The sequence below is a fragment of the Carcharodon carcharias genome, chromosome 18 (assembly GCF_017639515.1).
Source record: "Carcharodon carcharias isolate sCarCar2 chromosome 18, sCarCar2.pri, whole genome shotgun sequence".
NCBI lineage: Eukaryota > Metazoa > Chordata > Chondrichthyes > Lamniformes > Lamnidae > Carcharodon > Carcharodon carcharias.
The window spans coordinates 89,233,521-89,253,746 of record NC_054484.1 but is presented as its reverse complement, the minus strand read 5'-3'; the positions used below and the strand labels follow the sequence as shown (position 1 = coordinate 89,253,746).

Sequence of the window (20,226 nt, the reverse complement as noted above, 5' to 3'; positions counted from 1 at the left end):
AATGAAAGGATTAGACCCAATCCAAATTAATTGGATACTCCAGTTGAATAGATTACAGAGTTACAGAGCATACATCTAGCGGAGATGTTAGGAGGTACTTCGTTTGCAAGATATCTGTGCAATCATAGAGAACTGCATGGTCATCCACTTTGGATTTAAGAAAGATCAGAGTTTTTTCTGAACATTAGAAGCCAATTTGGAGGAGCACAGAGATGAGGGGTTCATTCGTAGAAATTGCTGAAAGCTAGTGGGCAGGCACAAAAAATAATGAAAAAGGTTAATGGAATGTTAGTCTTCATTTCAATGCAGGGGCTGCAATACAAAGTGGAACTTTTGCTATAGTTACATAAATCTCTGAATAGAACACATCCAGAACTTTGCATTCGGTTGCATGCACCTCACCTCAGAAAAGATAGATTAGCCTTGGAGGAAATGCAATGCATGTTCATCACACTGATGCCATGGCTAAAAGCATTAAATTGTGAAGACAGGTTGCATAGACAAGAATTGTGTGCAGAAGATTAAGGGATTATATAATTGAGGAGTTGAAAATAATTGAAGGATTTGATAGTGTAGATATAGTGGTTGGAGGGGAATTTACCAGTGTGTATTTTCTGGAATTAACTTGCAGCTTTTCTTCTCTGATTAAGCCTCCCAGAAAATCATGTTATTCTGTGTAAGAGCAGGGAATGTTGATGATAGAATTTTGTAGAGTTTATTTCACAGAAATAGGCCATGTAGCCCAACATGTCTATGTTAGTGTTTATGCTCCACTTGAGCCTTCCCCAATTTACTTCATCTTACCCTATCAACATATCTTACACCAATTTCTCCCTTATGTACTATATTCAGCTTTCTTGTAAATGTGTCTACATTATTGGCTTCAACTGCAGGGGGGGGTGTGGGGTGTGGGAGGTAGTGGGGAAGCAGGCAGAGAGACAGTGGCCTAGTGGTAATGTCACTGGACTAGCAATCCAGAGGCCCAGGTTCATGCTCTGGGGACATGGGTTCAAATCTCACTGTGACAGCTGGTGGAATTTAAAATTCATTTAATAAATCTGTAATTGAAAGCTAGCCTCAATAATGGTGACCATGGAATTGCAGGCTTATAAATGTGGACAAAGATTGGCTCTAGTAAGATCCCTCACGAAATGACTTTCAACATGCTAACATCGATATCATCTTTGGAGTACAAACAAAACCGCAGATTGTACCGAGTGGTCGATAACAAAGATTCAATATAAGTTTAACATAACTTCCCTGCTTTTGAATTCTATTCTTCTGGAAATGAACACCAGTGCTTTGTTTCCAGTATTCACAGCATCAGGGACTTGCATTTCTACTTTTCATGATTTGTGAATGTGTACTTACAGATCCTTTTGCACATATTCCCAATTTCGTCTTTTATTTTCCCTGGAGCATGTGGGTCCCTTTTCCTATTAGCAAAATGCACCACCTCACACTTGTCTCCACTGAAATTATTTTCCATTTACATGACCATGACATCACACCCCTCAGATTAGGTCATTCAAATGCGGTCTATGATCAGGGACAGGACAGTGTGACTGCAGGTGAGGCAGGTATGTAGACCCAGGAGGTAGTGCTCGAGGAGCCTTGGCCCCTGCAATTGTCCAACAATTACAAAGTTCTTGCAAGCTGTGTGGGCAAGAGCAGGGACTGCAGTGAGGATGAGCGAATTGACCACATGGTACAGGGAGCCATTCAAGTGGGGGGGAGGAAATAGGAAAGTTGTAGTGGTAGGGGACGGTATAATTATGGGGATAGATAACATTCTCTGCAGCCGTGTGAGTCCCAAAGGCTGCATTGCCTGCTTGGTACCAGGATTAAGGACTTCTCCTCAGGGCTTGAGAGGAACTTGGAGTGGGAGAGGAGGGATCCAGTTATCATCCTCCATGTTGGTACCAACGACATTAATAGGGTTAGAAGGAAGTTCTGCTGAAAGGAGATAAATTAAAAAGCAGAACCTCCAAAGTAATAATCCCAGAATTACAACCTGAACTACGGGCAAACTGGCATAGGATAAATAAAGTCAAGGAATTAAATGCATGGCTCAAAGATTGGGGTGGGAGAATGGGTTTCAGTTCATAGGGCACTGGCACCAATGCTGGAAAAAAGGGAGCTGTTCCGGTGGGACGGGCTTCACTTGAACCGTGCTGGGACCACTGTCCTGGTGAATCGAATAACTAGGGCTGTAGAGAGGGCTTTAAACTAAATAGAGGGTTGGGGGGCGGTGGGGGTGGATTCTGGAGAGAGGATATGCAAGCTTACAAAGCAAAAGGATATGGCAGCATTGCAGAGCAGCTATTTAGGTAATGATACCCAGAGTGTGACAGGAAGGGACAGAGTGTACAAACATAAAAAAAAGCAGCAAATACAATCAAAGGCGGGGGGGGGGGGGGGAAATTGTTAAAAAGGCAAAATTAACGGCTCTTTACTCAAAAGCACCTAATATTCGGAACAAATTAAATGAATTAACGGCACAAATAGAGGTTAATGGTCTTATTACGGAGACATGGTTACAAGATCAAAACTAAATATTCAGGTATATGTGACTTTTCCAAAAGACAGGTAGGAAGGAAAGGGTGGTGGGGTCACTTTGTTAGAATGAGATGGAATAAGTACGATAGCAAGAAATGATTTTGGAGCGGAAGATGTAGAATCCATGTGGGTCTTTGAGGAGGTAACAAGCAGGATAGATAAATGGGAACAAGTAAATGAAAAATATTTGGATTCCCAAGAGGCATTCAAAAAGGTGCTGCACACAAGACTACTTAATAAGAGCCCATGGTGTTGGGGGTAGTATATTAGAGTGGATAGAGGATTGGTTAACTAATAGAAGACAGAGAGTTAGATAAGGGGAGGATTTTAAAGATGGCAGCCTGTAACTAGTGGAGTGCCACAGCGATCTGAGCTGGGGCCACAATTATTTACAATATATATTAATGACTTGGATGAGGGAAGTGAATGTGCTATCGCCAAGTTTGCAAATGACACGAAAATAGATGGGAAGGCAAGTGTGAGGATGACACAGAGAGTCTACAGAAGGGTACAGACAGATGAAGTGCGGGGGCAAAAACTTGGCAGATGGAATATAATGTGGGAAAATGTGAGGTTATGCACTTTGGCAGGAATAGAGGAGCTGAATATTATTTAAATGGAGAAAGACTGAAGAAAGCTGCAGCGTAGAGGGATTTGGGGGTCCTTGTGCATGAATCACAAAAAGCTAGCATACAAGTTCAGCAGGTAACAGGGAAGGCAATTGGAATGTTGGCCTTTATTTCAAAAGGAATGGAGTATAAAAATAAGCAGGTCTTGCTAAAACTATACAAGGCGCTAGTCAGACTACACCTAGGATATTGTGAACAGTTTGGTTCCCTTTTCTAAGGAAAGATATACTGGCATTGGAGGTAGTCCAGAGAAGGTTCACTAGGTTGGTCTTGGGTCTGAAGGGATTTTCTTACGAAAGGTTGAGTAAGTTGGGCCTGTACTTATTAGAGTTTAGTAGAATGAGAGGTGACCTTATTGAAACATATAAGATTATTAGGGGGCTTAACAGGGTATAATCTCAGAGTAAGGGGTTGCTCATTTAAAACAGAGATGAGGAGAATTTCTTCTCTCAGAGGACAGTGAATCTGTAGAATTCTTTACCACAGAGCACTGTAGAGGCTGGGTCGTTAAGTATATTCAAGGCTGAGATGGACAGATTTTTAATCAGTAAGGGAATCAAGGGTTATGGGGAAAAGGCAGGAAAGTGGAATTGAGGATTATCAGATCAGCCATGATCTCATTGAATGGCAGAGCAGATGTGATGGGCCAGATGGCCACTTCTGCTCCTACGTCTTAGGGTCATTCTGAAAGGGTGTAAATACTACAACATGTCAGGATCAGCTCATCTCTTTTCCATACGCAGGTTTCTACCTTCATTAGTAGATCTGACTCTTCCTGGTAGCATTTTCAAATATCACTCTTTCACTTATACTATATTCAAATGTCCCAGGTTTTTACTTTGAGTAATTGAATTTGAATTAAATTTGTTTCCATCACAACAGGATTTGAGAATGAGTTCTGTTTAAGCTCTTAGATTTAAGTGGGACCGTGGTGTAGCGGTGCTGGATCAGTAATCCAGAGGCCCAGATTGATGCGCTGGCAGACATGGGTTCAAATCCCACCACAGAAGCTGGTGGAATTTAAATTCAATTAACAAATCTAGAATTAAAAGCTAGGCTCAGTACTGGTGACCACGAAGCTATCGGATTGTCACTGGGACCCATCTGGTCCACTAATGCCCTTTAGGGAAGGAAATCTGCCATCCTTACCTAGTCTGACCAACATGTGACTGCAATGTGGTTGACTCTTAACTACCCTCTGAAATGGCCTAGCAAGCCACTCAGTAGTACCAAATTGCTACGGAAAATTTGAAAAGGAATAAAACCGGATGAATCACCTGGCATCAACTTAAGTAGCAGAAACGATAATGGCATTCCCTGCAAAGACCTGCTTATAACTTCTGAGAACAAAATTGGGAGAGCTGTCCCAAAGACTAGTCAAACAATAGCCTGACATAGTCATACTCACAGAATCATACCTTACAGATAATGTCCCAGACACCATCATCACCATCCTGAGTGTGTCCTGACCCACCACCAGGACAGACCCGCCAGAGACCCTCAGCATAATAGTGTGGAGTCAGGATGGAGTGGCCCTGGGAGTCCTTAATATTGACTCCAGACCCCAAGAAGTCTCACAGCATCAGGTCAAACATGAGTAAGGAAACCTGCTTATTACCACATACCACCCAAATCAGTTGATGATCAGTACTTCTCCATGTTGAATACCACTTGGAGGAAGCACTGAGGGTGGCAAGGGCGTAGACTGTACTCTTGGTGGGGACGTCAATGTCCATCACCAAGAGTGGCTCGGTAGCAGCACTGACTGAGCTGGCTGAGTCCTAAAGGGCATAGCTGCTAGACTGGGTCTGCGGCAGGTGGTGAGGGAACCAACAGGAGGGAAAAGCATAATTGACCTCATCTTCACCCACCTGCCTGTTGCAGATGCCTCTGTCCACGACAGTATCGGTAGGAGTGACCATCACACAGTCCTTGGGAGACAAAGTTCCATCTTCGCATTGATGATACCCCATATTGTGTTGTATGTAAATGGAACAGAATTGGAACAGATCTCACAGCTCAAAACTGGGCATCCATGAGGCACTGTGGGCCATCAGCAGCAGCAGAATTGTATACAACCACAATCTGTAACCTCATGACCCAGTATATCCCACACTCTACCATTACCATCAAGCCAGGGGATCAACCGTGGCTCAATGAAAAGTGCAGGAGGGCATGCCAAGAGCAGCACCAGGCATACCTAAAAATGAGGTGTCAACCTAGTGAAGCTACAACACAGGAGTACTTGCATGCCAAACAACCTTAGCAGCATATAATAGACAGGGTTAAGCAATCCCACAACCAACCGGATCAGTCTAAGCTCTGCAGCCCTGCCACATCCAGTCACGAAAGGTGGTGGACAATTAAACAACTCATTCGAGAAGGAGGCTCCACAAGTATCCCCATGCTCAATGATGGGAGAGCCCAGCACATCAGTGCAAAAGAAAAGGTTGAAGCATTTGCTCCAATCTTCAGCCAGAAATGCCGAGTGGATGATCCAGCTCGGCCTCCTCCTGAGATCTCCAGCATCACAGGTGCCAGTCTTCAGCCAATTTGATTCACTCCATGTGATATCAAGAAATGGCTGAAGGCAGGATGCTGCAAAGGCTATAGGCCCTGACAACATACTGGCAATAATACTGAAGACTGGTGCTCCAGAATTAGCCACGCCCCTAGCCAAGCTGCTCCAGTACAGCTACAACACTGGCATCTACCTGGCAATGTGGAAAATTGCCCAGGTACATCCTGTCAACAAAATGCAGGACAAATCTAATCCTGCCAATTACTGCACCATCTTTCTACTCCATCATCAGTAAAGTGATGGATAGGGTCGTCAACAGTGTTATCAAGCAGCACTTACTCAGCAATAACCTGCTCACTGACACGCAGTTTGGGTTCCATTGGGGCCACTGAGCTCCGACGTCATTACAGCCTTGATCCAAACACTGTGGAGAAAACTCTCCGCTGATTGGAGTCATACCTAGCTCAAAGATGGTTGTGGTTGTTGGAGGTCAATCATCTCAGCCCCAGGGCATCACTGCAGGAGTTCCTCAGGGTAGTATCCAAGGCCCAACCATCTTCAGCTGCTTCAATGACCTTTCTCCCATCATAAGGTCAAAAGTGGGGATGTTCACTAATGATTGCACAATGTTTAGCATCATTCATGACTCCTCAGATACTGAAGCAGTCCATATCCAAATCCAGCAAGACCTGGGCAATATCCAAGCTTGGGCTGACAAGAGACAAGTAACATTTGCGCCACACAAGTGCCAGACAATGACCACCTCCAACAAGAGAGAATCTAACCATCTCCCCATTACATTTAATGGCATTACTATCGCTAAATTCCCCACTATCAATATCCTGGGGGTTGCCGTTGACCAGATACTGAACTGGACCAGCCATATAAATACTGTGGCTACAAGAGCAGGTTAAAGGCTGGGAATTCTGTGGCGAGTCACTCACCTCCTAACTCCCCAAAGCCTGTCTACCATCTACAAGGCACAAGTCAGGAGTGTGATGGAATACTCTACGCTTGCCTAGATGAGCACAGCTCCAACAATACTCAAGAAGCTCCACATCATCCAGGACAAATCAGCCCGTTTGATTGGTACTCCATCCAACACATGAAACATTCACTCCCTCTACCACCAACACATAGTGGCAGCAGTGTGTACCATCTGCAAGATGCACTGCAGGAATTTGCAAGCTTCTTTCAATAGTGTGTTCTAAACCCATGACCTCTGCCACCTACAAGGGCAAGAGGCAACAGACACATGGGAACACCACCACCTGCAAGTGCCCCTCCAAGCCACTCACCAGCCTGACTTAGAATTATATTGCTGTCCCTTCACTGTCGCTGGTTCAAAATTCTATAACTCCCTCTGTAACAGCAGAGGTTCAAGGCGGCAGCTCACCACCACCTTAAGACCAATTAGTGATGGGAAACAAATGCTAGAAAAGAAGGAAAGCACTCTAGGTATTTAAAAAAAAATACTTGCTGCAGGCATTGAAAATGTGGACTGGAGCAGATGAGGCAGTTTTCTGTTATAAAATGATAAATTGAGGGCAGGGCATATTGACATATCCCAGGCCCACTGAGCCAGGATGGCCCCTGTGCATCTTGAGGAGGGGAGAAGCTGCATTAGGGCTGTAAACAGGCATGGGGATCACTCTGCGTGATTAACTCAGTCTGATACAGGCAGCATGCAAATTTGGTGCTCTCTGCTCAGTTAGGTGATTGCAGCATGCAATCAGTGCTAAGAGCATTGAATTGCTGCATGCCCAGTGGGTAGAAAACCTTGAGATTCGAGCTTGGGTTCAAGCTACCCTGCATTATTTAAAGCAAGCCTCCATCTTTTGAAGGGGATGTGCAATTCGGCTGAAGCAAGTACTGGGGTTCATTGCATAAGTGACTTTAACCTGGAAAAGACATGAGTGGCACAACATGGCAGAGAGGGGGCTCCAAAGTTGCCCATCGCATGAGGCCTTGGTGCAAGGGGATAAACGTCCTCTATTCACAGGGAGCCAGAAGGTGAGAATACAATCAGAGCAAATAGCCATGGAGGTTAATGAAGGAATGTAACCGAGGACCTAAATACAGTGTCGAAAGAAGTTCAATGACCTCACATGAGTGATCAATGTCAGCGAATGCATCTTCAAATGCCTAATTCCACCAACTGCACTACTATCTTCACACAATGCTCAATGCGCCATTCACCTACTAGTAATATCCACCAATCACAACTCATGTCTCGGCTTCATAGCATCACCTCACCCTCTCAGGCTCAGCACAACTGTAAGCCTCGCTTCCATGTCTCATGCCTTGTGTACATTGCCAGCTATTCAACCATGTCAAACTCATCACCTGAACACACTGGAGGAATTTAATCTCCAACAATGGGTGGACTCAGGACAGGTGATGGGTGGCCAACCCATCCCTCGAAAGCAGGGGTTGGCACTTTAAATATTTAAATGAGGCTGAGTTATTCAACTCCTTGAATTTAACTGTAGACAGCCAAGTCTCTAGAGCTTCCAGGGAAACCTGGCAGTGAAGCGCAAGGGAAGACAGTCATATCCAGATGGTTAAGTGCTTTTACACTTGCCTGCCTGTGCAAACCCTGCGGGTGGTCACCCCCACCATCCATAAGACCTTTAACCACCCAGCACCACCCACCTCCATACTCAGCCACCAGGACCCAGCACTGTCCTCCCCCCAGAGATCAATAACTCCCCCACCCCCTGGGGCACGAACTTATCTGGTTCTCTGGCCTCTTCTGGGCTGTTCACCATTCAGTCCAAGGGTGCGAGGTCTGTCAGTCAATCTCACACCCAGTGTGGAGTTAAAATTCCACAGCATGCAAGGGAATCTGGACTTCTGGTTGAGGGAGCAGATGGGTCAGGTAAATTAAAATTCAGCTCACCGTGCCACATTTCTCCCACTCCTGCTGGACAAGGTCAAAGCCAAGGCAGCAGCACCCAACAGGGTGTATGATCACCATCACTGGGGTGGGAATGACTGAGAAAACTACCTGCAGCGGGCTGAAAGGATTGGTATGTTCCAACCCATTCATCCTCCTCACATCATCCCAAAATCTCTTCGGCTTGCCCCGCTGCAGATGATGTAAGCATCCGCCTCTTGCTTTCTCCCTCTTCCCACACAACACAATCTTGTGACTTAACCCTACCAGATACCCAGGAAGTGCCACCTGATCACCTGGCACAGCAGAATGAAGTCCAGGAATAAGTGGAGGCAAAAGATAACGATGAAACAGTCACCCAGTCTCAAACTCTCAGCCACCAGTTCAGAAGTGGCAATGCACATACTTTAGAGGGGAGCATGGAGGTGGGGTCTGCAATTGGTGAGTAACCGGGCATGAGTGACCTACAGTCCAGGAGGAAGTGTCCCGCAAGTCCCAGCTCCCCAGTGGACAAGGGTGCAGACATGTTCTGCTGCAGGACACTCTGACTGGGACTTCGATGATAAAGACTGATGGCCACACACAATGAAATGCTTGGTGCATTGGCAGGTCTGCCAGAAAACCTGCTGTCACTTCCAAGCAGCAGGGGAGGAATCTGGCACCAGATTGGCACAGGGCTTTGTGTAGAGATTAGGGTCCAGGTTTTTCAATGTAGAAGTGATGGCCAACCCCACGAGAACACTCGGGGACCTAATCATGATACAAGACCTGATGGCCACTATTTCAGTTTCCATTGCAGTACAAAGTCTGAGTACTGCAAAGGAAGCTCAGACCAAGATCAGGCAATCCCAGTTTGCTGCCAAGCAAGTGCAGCTTTGTGCCATAAGGCTTAGACTGCTGCCACCATGGCTGCAGATGCCAGTAATCAAAGGAACTTCCAAGGGACTTACCGCAGTCCAATCTGTCCTCCAATAGGTTGCTAGGGTTACCAAGGCACCAGCCAAGGGGAGTGGCATTGGCTCCGTAGAGCACAAACCTCCTAACACTGTCACGCCCTGCCTGTCAGCCAGCCAGTCAAGACTGCTGCTGAGTTGGTGCAGTTTGAAGACAGATCTCCTAGGCCCAGAGCTGCTCTAGCTTGTCCTGCCAGGCCATCTTCAGTTTCCCCCACTGAAAGTCAGCAGCCTTCCACCAGCCGTGCTGCAGCCACTGGGGTAGCACAGTGTAGGAGCACTAGGGCATACAGAATCACATGGAAGACAGGCACTAAGGGAATGCATACGGGTGAATAGTTGCCTTTCACATGGGACTGTAGATTGTTTGTTTGATAAGAGATTGCTGTGGAATGCTTGCTTTTTGATGGTTTTCATTTCAGCACTGGGTCTAGGAGGATGCTGTGATGGTCAGCAACAGGAGGGTGGTAGTGTGGGACGGTTGGTGAATGAGGAATTGGGGTTTTCCTCACTGGTACCACAGTTAGGGAGGTCAATCATGGACAGCCTAGATGGAGATGGAATGTACTTGTTTCCTCCACCGTCTCTGCCTCCTCAGCTGCTCACTGTATACCTGATAGCAAGGGCTATGTCCTCAGAGTGGTGAATTTGTGGAGGATACAGCAGATCACCATGCTCTGGTGAATACTGCAGGGCTACTTTGGAATGCCCCAGGCACTGAATGCGTTGCCTAAGTACTCGAATGGTCTGCTCAGTGATACTTTGTATGGGAGCATGGCTCAATGTAATTGCATGCTGTCCAAGCAGGCTATGGTTGCATATTGGAGTGATGAGCCAAGAGGTCAATGGATAGCTCTCATTGCCAGTTGTCACCACTCAGTTTAATGTGGTGGCTTACAGGCTGACATAGGACAAGTGCATCATAACTGTTGTCAGGGTATCAGGCATTTACTGTAATAATGTGCTGATAGCATGGTCGCACATCAACTACACATTCAGAGAGTGAAACACTTCATGGTTGCAATATATCTTTGCATTTAGAGGCGGCGACCACAATACTGCATACGCGCAACCTGCATCATGGGAAGCCCGCTATTCTGGCAAAGTTATGTACACCTTCTGCCCATTTCTCTCTGGTCACAGAGAATGCAATGCACTACCCAGCCCTGGCATAGACAGTGTTAATACAGAACATAAGGAATAGAAGCAGGAGTCGGCTCAAGCCTGCTCCGCCATTCAATTAGATTATGGCTAATCATCTACCTCGAAGCCATCTTCCCGCACTATTCCCATATCTCTTGATATCTTTATGATCTAGAAATCTATCGAACTCAGTCTTGAACATACTCAATGACTGAGCCTCCACATCACTCTGAGGTAGAGAAATCCAAAGGGTCAACATCCTCTGAGTGAAGAAATTCCTCCTCATCTCAGTCCTAAATGGCCTGCCCCTTATTCTGAGACTGTATCCCCAGGTTTTAGACTCCCAGCCAACAGAAACAGCCTTCCTGCTTCTACCCTCTCACCTTGTAAGAATTTTGTCTGTTTCAATGAGATCACCTCTCATTCTTCTAAACTCTAGGGAATACAGGCCGAGTCTTCTCAATGTCAACTCATAGGACAATCCCGCCATCCTGGAGTCAGTCCGGTAAACCTTTGTTGCACTCCCTCTGTAGCAAATATATCCTTCCTTAGGTAAGGAGGCCAAAACTGTACACAACACTCCGGTGTGGTCTCACCTAGGCCCTATACAATTGTAACAAGGCATCTTTATTCCTGTATTCAAATCCCCTTGCAATGAAGGCCAACATTCCATCTGCCTTCCTAATTGCTTGCTGCACTGGCATGTTAGCTTTCAGCGACTCATGAACAAGGACACCCAGGTCCCTTTGGAAATCAACACTTCCCAATCTCTCACCATTTAAGAAATACTATGTATTTCTGTTTTACTTATCAAAGTCGATCTCCCTCTGTTCTCTCAAATTCCAAAGATTCATGAGCCTATGAGGGAAGAAATTTCTCCTCATCTCCATCTTAAATGGGCAGCCTCTTATTTTGAAACTATGCTCCCTAGCTCCACATTCCCCCACAGGGAGAAACATCCTTTCAACATCTGTATTGTCAAGCCCCCTCAGAATTTTATATGTTTCAGTAAGATCACCTACTCTCAATGATAGAATTGCTCACAAGTGGTTCAGAAGGTGTTCTCTCCCTCCGCCTCTCAACTCAAACAGGGCCAATTAACCTCATGAGTATCTATGTTCTAATGCTGTGCTCCACTACAGAGTTCTCTGAGGAGTTTGACACCGCTATCAGCAGAATCTCTAAGCCAGAACATCTTTACCTACTGGGAGATTTCAACATTGGGGCGTGGATCATGTGGCATGCCCTCCTGCCTCAGACTTCATGGCCTGGGAAAGATAAATGAGAACGGACAGAGACTACTTGAGCTGCTTCCACAAGCTTTGTGCAGCTAACACCATCTTGAAGAACAAACCATACCACAAGGTTTCCTGGGGGCATCCAAGATCAGGACATTGGCACCAGCTGGATCTGATCATCACCAGACCCAACTCTCTCAACATCATTCTCAACACACAGAGCTACCACAGTGCTGACTGTGATACAGATCACTCCCTGATGTAGGGTTAGGGTACAAACTTTCTCATTCAAAGTAGGAATGCCGTCCTCATGTCAACATCAGCCTTACTGCCTACCCAGTAAAAACCAACTGTTCCGCGACTCGAACAAACAGGTGTTCTCCAGCATTCCCACACGGAGTGCAGAAACAAAATGGAACATACTTTGTGACACCATCTATAGTAATGCACTCTTAACATATGGGAAGCAAGAACAGAAAATTTTAGACTGGTTTGAGGCTAACATCACTGCGACGGAACCTGTCATTGAGGTCAAGTGGTCCGCTCTTGTTAATTACAAGAGAGACCCGAGCATCATATAAAGGGCTAAACCAAACTGTTCTACAAATTCAGCAAGTGCCAATAAAAATCAATCAGGAAGTCACCTGAGAATAGTTGATCACTTTCAAAAGTGTTGGTTGAAACATTGAGGGGGGAGTGGGTGGCATTCATCAAGCAGTTGAATGCTTGCTGTGATTATTTAAGAGAGAGTGTTAGCTGGAACACTGAGGTCAAAAGTGACACCGCTAACATCAAATCAACCATATATGCTGACTAGCATCACGATCTTGCCTATCTGGCATATTTCTGGCACATTCTTCTAGCCCACACTAATACCTACCAAAGTCTGGTAAGGACCATACCATCCCATATCAAATGTCATTTTGCACCCAAATTAGCATCCGTAGCACCAAAAATACAGGCGCTACAAGGCCGCAGTTTGTCCCCCTAAATGTTCGAAGTCCACATTCCAGGGGATGGGGAATGACATGTCCTGCTCCCTGTCTGGCGGCACAGGGTGAATTAATCACCACTGGGATTTTTTGTTAATTGTACACAATGTAAGCCTTCAAGGAAGCTGCAATATTTAAACTCTGAGGCACAAGGACATTAATGGACACATTTTAAAAAGTTTTCAATGAAATGTTTATTTTAAATTTACTTAGGAACATGCTACAGGATGGCAATAAAATGAGAAGATAATTCTGTATATTTTTTAGAAGTCATTTTCAGTCATTTAAAATTGGGTTACTCACAAATAGTGGATGGCTACTGTGACTTTTTTTTAAGATACATGCACTTGTCGGTTGTATCACTCAAACTTTACCAAGTTTGTACTTTTAAATATATTAAGGATTATTTGTAAAGCAAAATGCTTTATTTTTAAAACTGTTTGCGCTGCCTGATTGGGCTGTTTCACTTACATTCAGTGATGTGCAAATGACTTTGAGTCCAGAGCAGAAACTCTGCTTCGAAGGATAATATCAAACAAGACCCAAAACCTGTAACACAGGTAACTCTTTCAATAATGGCAGATTGTACCCCTCCCAGATCCAGTGTATTTGTCCCTATTCAAACTCTAACTGGTCAGGTCATTTATCAAGCAAGACTACCATAAAAAGTCACGTCATGCCAAATAATTTCCTCATTTTCCAAGAAACAACTGAAAGTGGGTGGCTGAATATACACAGATGCACAGACACACTTGCACACAGATACGAAGGCACATTCACGCTCACCCACACACACTCAACCCTAGTGCAGCACATCAGTTCATGAAGTGACCATCCTAATAAATTAATTTTCTTCGTGCTTGTTGATATAAATTTAATGCAATTCCTAGATTTGAGTTATATATTAGAGCTTTGATCTATAGTTTGTATTTCTAAAGGATTTTTACAGCCCTTTTTAATATAGCTGGAAGTGATTAGTTGCACTAAGAGCTATCATTAAAAATTGGGAGAAATGATCAGCAAAGGATAAATGCTACGCGCCCCATGGAGGTCCTGCCAGCCCCACAGTCAACGCCCCAGGCAGGTTCCCCCCCCTCCGGCGGTCAGGGCCCCCCCACCCCACCCCCTTGCCATGTTCAGGGCCTCAGGCGAGTCCCGCCCTGCGGTCAGAGGCACAAACAGAGCCTGTCCCACGGTCAGGGGCACAGACAGGTCCTTTTCAACACTCAAACACAGCCAGATCCTGCCCTAAAGTCAGGGATGGAATGACAGGATTGATAAGGACATTACTTACTTTACATATTTTGACTCCAGTTTTAGTGAGTAGACAGAACCATCCCACCATCAAACAAAGTTAACCCTATGATTACTGGCCTCTGAAGCACCGTCAGTTCCTGCGATACTTAACACCAGCAGTTATTCGATCTCTGTGTAACAGATAGAAGCTGCTCCTGCAAAACGCACCTGTCATTTTCTTCAGTCGCAGCCACATTTCAGTAATATCCTTACACAACAAGGAAATAGGATTCATCCTGGCAAAATCACAATGTAAACAGCCCATGTAGCAGTGTAGCTGCCCATCCCATCATTGAATCTGTACACAGGCAGCAGCAAGATTGATGTCTCACCCTCTACAGCACTCAGGAGGATGTTTGACAAAACACAGAGCAGTGTCCAGGTCGGATCTCTCAGGGGCTGCCTGAATGTGGTGGGATCTCCTGCACACAGTCAAGTGAGTCCACTCACATCTGTTATCAGCCCTTCCCCCTAACAATTGAGCAAGCCAAGTGTGCTCACAAGTTCAAGACATTGAGGATAATTTTAGGTAATAAAATAAACATATAAAAGACAAATTGTGTGCCTTCATGTCGATAGTCTGAAACCTCCCTAAGGTCCCCTTTGTAGGCAGCATTAATGCAGTCAGGTGATACTGTTCTGCCTGAAGGGAATAAAAGCTACTGTACCTTCCAATTGTGAATTTGAGTGCCTTCAGGTACAACCTGGAATCCACTGCTAATACCTCAAAAGGAGCTAACTAGGCCAGTACAATCCATAATCAGGAAATATTACACCCATCTCCTTCTGATCAGCCTGGACATTCTTTTTAGGTTTGGAGGATAGAATAATCTTCAGTTTTCACAGTTTTCACACCATCCTACAAAGCAACATTAGTACAAAAGGAGAATTTTGCTAATTAATAAATAAAACCTAATCATGCATCATACCGTAACCAAGATAAGCTATGGAACTGAACTTAACTCATTACATCTGCTTACATTACAATCATAACCACAATTCAAAAGTATTTAATTGGCTGTTGAATATTTTGGGATGCCCTAAGGTTGTGATAGGTGGAATTGCAAGCTCTCAATCTTCCATTGCTTTTTTAAATCATCTTTATTATTCTTGCATTCAAGCTATAAGCTGAATGATGTTGTGATTCATGGTGTGTTTCAATAGTGAAAATGGCTTCTTGCAGTGTTTTGGTGATTATTAGTTGCTGCTCCCAGTAATGCTGCCCAGATCTATGCAGTTGAAAGTATTGATTGCTTTGTTGGTGTTGGCAATTCTCCAATTTCTTGAAAAGGCTGAAACTGCATTAAGCGCCTGCAAAGAACAGAGGGTTGCCAACCCTCCAGGATTGGCCTGGAGCCTCCAGGAATTGAAGATCAATCTCCATGGGCCGCTGCTGTGTGCAACCCTGGAGAAAAATCATAGGGGCGTTTGAAAAGATTGTTTTTTTTTCCTAATTTTCTTTGAGCATTTCTCTTCACCAGATATAAAAATATCGAAAAAAGGAATTAAAAAAGGTTGTGTGGCTGACACAAGCATCATCCAATTGGGCAATGAGTCTTTTTGCTTTCCAATTCGTGTAGGAGGTCAGTGTGTCACAAGGGTGGGTGTGGTGGCTGATTAATGGCTGGAGCATGGGGGCAAGTCATATGATGAAACCTCCAGGAATACTTTTTTTTTGCAAAAATATACTTTATTCTTAAATCTTCAAAAACATTTCGAACCATTTTAATATCACCATTACAAAAATACAATCAGGTTCAACTTTTACAACATGAATCACAAGGTTTATCAGTACAAACAATGAATATTACAATCATTGGCAGACATTCATTTTAAGCTGTACAGCCTGAAGGGCTCTTTACAGTTCCGGAATACACTTTATCACAGTTGGCATCTCTAAAAGGGCAGGAATAGGAGCTCCAAAGCGTCAAGTCTGCAGACCTTAAATAAAGTGCAGCTGCATCTAACAAGCCACTTTGCAGTGGAATTTCTGCCGTTGGAAGCAGCGTTTCTGGGGCCAATGGTCAGACACAGCACTTTCTACTGAAGATCCAGCCTCCTACGGCACAACAATCTCAGTGCTCAACCACCCCTCCAGAGAGCAATCAGTGTACACAGATCATTAAAATGTTATAAAGATATTCAAAAAGGCTCATGGAATGCAGACTTTTATATTGAGAGGACTAGAATACAAAAGGTAGAAGTCATGCTTTAGCTACATAAAGCCCAGGTTAGACCACACATGGGGCTGCATTTTACAGGGTGGGGAGAGGGGAGGAGCTTCCGCCTCTCAGTGGGAGGAGGTCACACCCTCAGGATCTGCCAGCCAATCTGATTGGCCAGCAGCTCCAGCAGTGCCACAGCTCAGTAGTGGACACTGTTGGGACTGCAGGAAGGAGGATGGGGAGATGGTGGTGTTGTGGTAATATCACTGGTCTAGCAATCCAGAGGCCCAGACTCCCGCCCGCCTGCCTGTGGCAACCATATTTTGGCATGGGCAACACATTATTCAGGCCAATAGGTTTGCTAACTAGCTTAATTGATTTTTAATTATTTATTTACATATGGCAAGCTGGCTGCTGATTTTGGCGCTCGGCATTCTAGTGTATTCTGGGGGTCAGCTCAGACAGGTGGGCAAGAAGGTGGTGGGAAAGCGATCTAGCCTATTTTATGTGCCCCAGTCACCCGCCCCCACCGAAAACATGCCAAGCGGAGGCAGGTAACATCCAGCCCCTGGGTGCTCTTAAGGGTTCTGGGTATGAAACCTTAGGAAGGGTTTACTGGCTTTGGAGGGAGCACAATATAGATTAACCAGAATGATCAATGTACACTAAAGGTTGAATTGTGAGGAGAGATTGCACAAACTAGGGCTGTATTCCATGGAATTTAGAAGATTAATGGGTGATATGGATAGGTTAAGTGAATGGGTAAAGATCTGGCAGACAGAGTATAATGTGGGAATATGTGAAATTGTCCATTTTGGCAGGAAGAATAAAAGGGAAACATATCTAAATGGTGAGAGATTGCAGAGCTCTGAGATGCAGAGGGATCTGGGTGTCTTGGTGCAAGAGTCATAAAAAGCTAGTATGCAGGTGCAGCAGTAATTAGGAAAGCTAATAGAATGTTATCATTTATTGCAAGGGGAATTGAATACAAAAGTAGGGAGGTTATGCTTCAGTTGTACAGGGCGCTAGTGGCACCATAGTTGGAGCACTGTGTACAGTATTGGTCACCTTATTTAAGGAAAGATGTAAATGCATTGGAAGCAGTTCAGAGAAGGTTTACCAGCTTAATACCTGGAATGGGTGGGTTGTCTTATGAGTAAAGAAAGGTTAGACAGGCTAGGCTTGTATCCATTGGAGTTTAGAAGAGTAAGAGGTGACTTGATTGAAACATATAAGATCCTGAGGGGACTTGACAGATTGGATGTGGAGAGGATATTTCTTCTTGTGGGAGAATCTAGAACTAGGGGTCACGGTTTAAAACTAAGGGGTCACCCATTTAAAACAGAGATGAGGTGAAATATTTTCTCAGAGTGTTGTGCGTCTTTGGAACTCTCATCCTGAAAAGGCAGTGGAAGCAGAGTCTTTGAAAACTTTTATGGCATAGGATATTCTTGGTAAGCAAGGGGGTGATGGGTTATCAGGGGTAGGTGAGATGTAGATTTGAGGTCACTATCAGATCATTCATGATCTTATTAAATGGTGGAGCAGGCTCGAGGGACTGAATGGCCTACTTCTGCTGCTCATATATTGTAGAGTGAAAGGTTAACTCTAATGATAGCTACTGAGATTGTGCGAAAGGAGCTAAGTCATGGTGACGTCACTCACAGAGCTGAATGAGAAGCACCTAGGAGAGGAATTGTAGCTCTGTCCTGATGTTCTGCAATCTTGTACATAGTTATTTATGTAAATGAAAGTATTTTGAAGGAAAGCCCTTGACTCCAGCAACATCTCTTACTAGTGTACAAAACCCATTGTCTCTCAAGACAATCCAACAATAACAGATGGTGGCAGCAGTGACTACATCCACAGAGAAACAGTAAAAAATGATGGGAAACTGCCTGAAGAGAAGTCCAGCAGCAGCAGACAGCAGTGGGTGAAGGAATTTGAGGCCAACCACACCAGACAGGAAAAACACAAGGATAGCCCAGCAATTAGTAAGGAAAGCTGTACGAGAAACAGGAACCTTGACCCATGGTAAGAAATTAGCTCTACCCTACCTCTCCCAGAATCATTCTAAAACATAGGAGGGCCCCAGACAGGCTAAGCAAAGGCAAAACTGGAGAAGGTGTTTCACCCAGTACTGCAAGGCTTCGGGTCTTGCAAGTAATGAAAACAAGGACTATGTTATATGCTGTCGGTAACATCATGGATGGTGTGCTGGGTGAATGAAGAGATAACCTCCTATTTGGATGTCATCGGAGTCTTTGGCTCATACGATGTTTCGACAGAGAATAAAATTAAGAGGGTAAATTTAATCAATGCGATCAAAAACAGGGTGAAGGGATTGCCTCACTCGTCAACCACTTCCACTAGTTGGCTGACAATTGTAAGTACGGAACACTAAAAGACAACGTTGTAGTACAAGGGTCTGATACATGCAGGGTTACTGTGGGACTGAGTACAGTACCGGCCACACAGTGACGTAAGGCAGCACATGACCCAGAGCCAGGGTCAGTCTAGAAATGAACAGAGCTGTGTAAAGACCTAGAATGCAGTCAGCTCCATACCTGTACCCTCTACTGTATACATGTATAGAGTTACGAGTTGTTAATAAAGACTTGCTGTTAACATACTCAAGACTAAGAAGCCTACTTCCTGGTGTCCAAAGCAGGATTCATCAGCCTTGATCAGAGATAGGATAGTCATAAGAGTTTTAGATGAAAACCTGTCTGATTTTTAACAATCTCGGGAAGATATAACATGAAGTAAAGCTGTACAACTGGCTAGGCAGGCCAAAGAGCATAGACAAAATAGACTCTTTGTAAGATATGCGAGGGATTCCCACAAGAAAAACCCAATGAAGTTACTCAGTTTGTGGGTTGTAAAACTAAAAGTACATTGTGGCAGCAACCAGGGAAGCACGCTACAAAGGAACCAACTGCCATTTTCCAATGTCCCCGCTGTGGGGGGAAGGAGGTCCACGGGTACAAAGAATGCCCTGCCTGAATCGTACAGTGCCAAGGCTGTGGTAAGATTGGTCATGTTTAAGACATTTTGTCGTTCAAAAAAGACTGGTTTACAAACAGAAAGAGAAATCAGTTAAAGGAAACTCCAGCCAAGAGATACAGGGACCAGACAACCAGGAAATCACCTTCCTAGGAGAAATAAAAGAAAATAAAAGCCAATAGTGGAGCACGAACATTGAAGTCAATGGGCATAATGTAGAACTTAAATTGGATACAGGAGCCGGAGCCTCAGTTTTAATCAACAGAGTTCAATGGCTACAAAAAAATTACTCTGCAACTTTCATCAATCCTTCTCCAAGCTCCAGGAGGAATCAAAGATTAAAGGTCAACTTGATGCAATACTAAAGTACAAAGATAGGACAATCTCTGAGACATTGTATATTATTCAGAATCAGCTCTTTGCTGATGTTGCCTGCGAAGGTCTGAACCTAATTGTAATAACTTGATGACGCAGCAAGTTTGGTGAAGAAAAGTTTAAATTTCATTTAGGAGACATGTAGAGATGCTTGCACTCTAGACGGGATCTCCCTGTTGGAAGCGCCGCCCACAGGATTACCCACACAAAAAGCTTATGGCCGAAGCCCCCGTAATTGCATCATTTGGTGAGCGATTGACAGGCAGGAAGGACAATACATCTAGTTACTACACTTCCTCCCCTTAAGTTTCTTACATTTACAATTTTAAAAATGCCAAAAAATCCATGCTGGTGAAAGCTGTTCCATTATCAGAAACAATAATCTCAGATAAACTATTTATGCTGAAGGAATGACACAGCTTTTCAATAATTGTGGCTGAATTTGGCATT

The 20,226-nt window shown here is 44.4% G+C and overlaps 1 protein-coding gene across 1 annotated transcript in view; it reads right to left on the bottom strand.

Annotated features, from left to right (window-relative positions):
- mcf2la (mcf.2 cell line derived transforming sequence-like a) overlaps positions 1–14,496 on the bottom strand; it is a 201,119-nt gene extending 186,623 nt beyond the window's left edge. Inside the window, exon 1 of the mRNA XM_041211957.1 lies at positions 14,399–14,496. Coding sequence (XP_041067891.1) covers positions 14,399–14,495 — 97 coding nt within the window. The 5' untranslated portion in view covers position 14,496. The remainder of the gene's footprint in view (positions 1–14,398) is intronic.
- Positions 14,497–20,226: the final 5,730 nt, after the last annotated feature.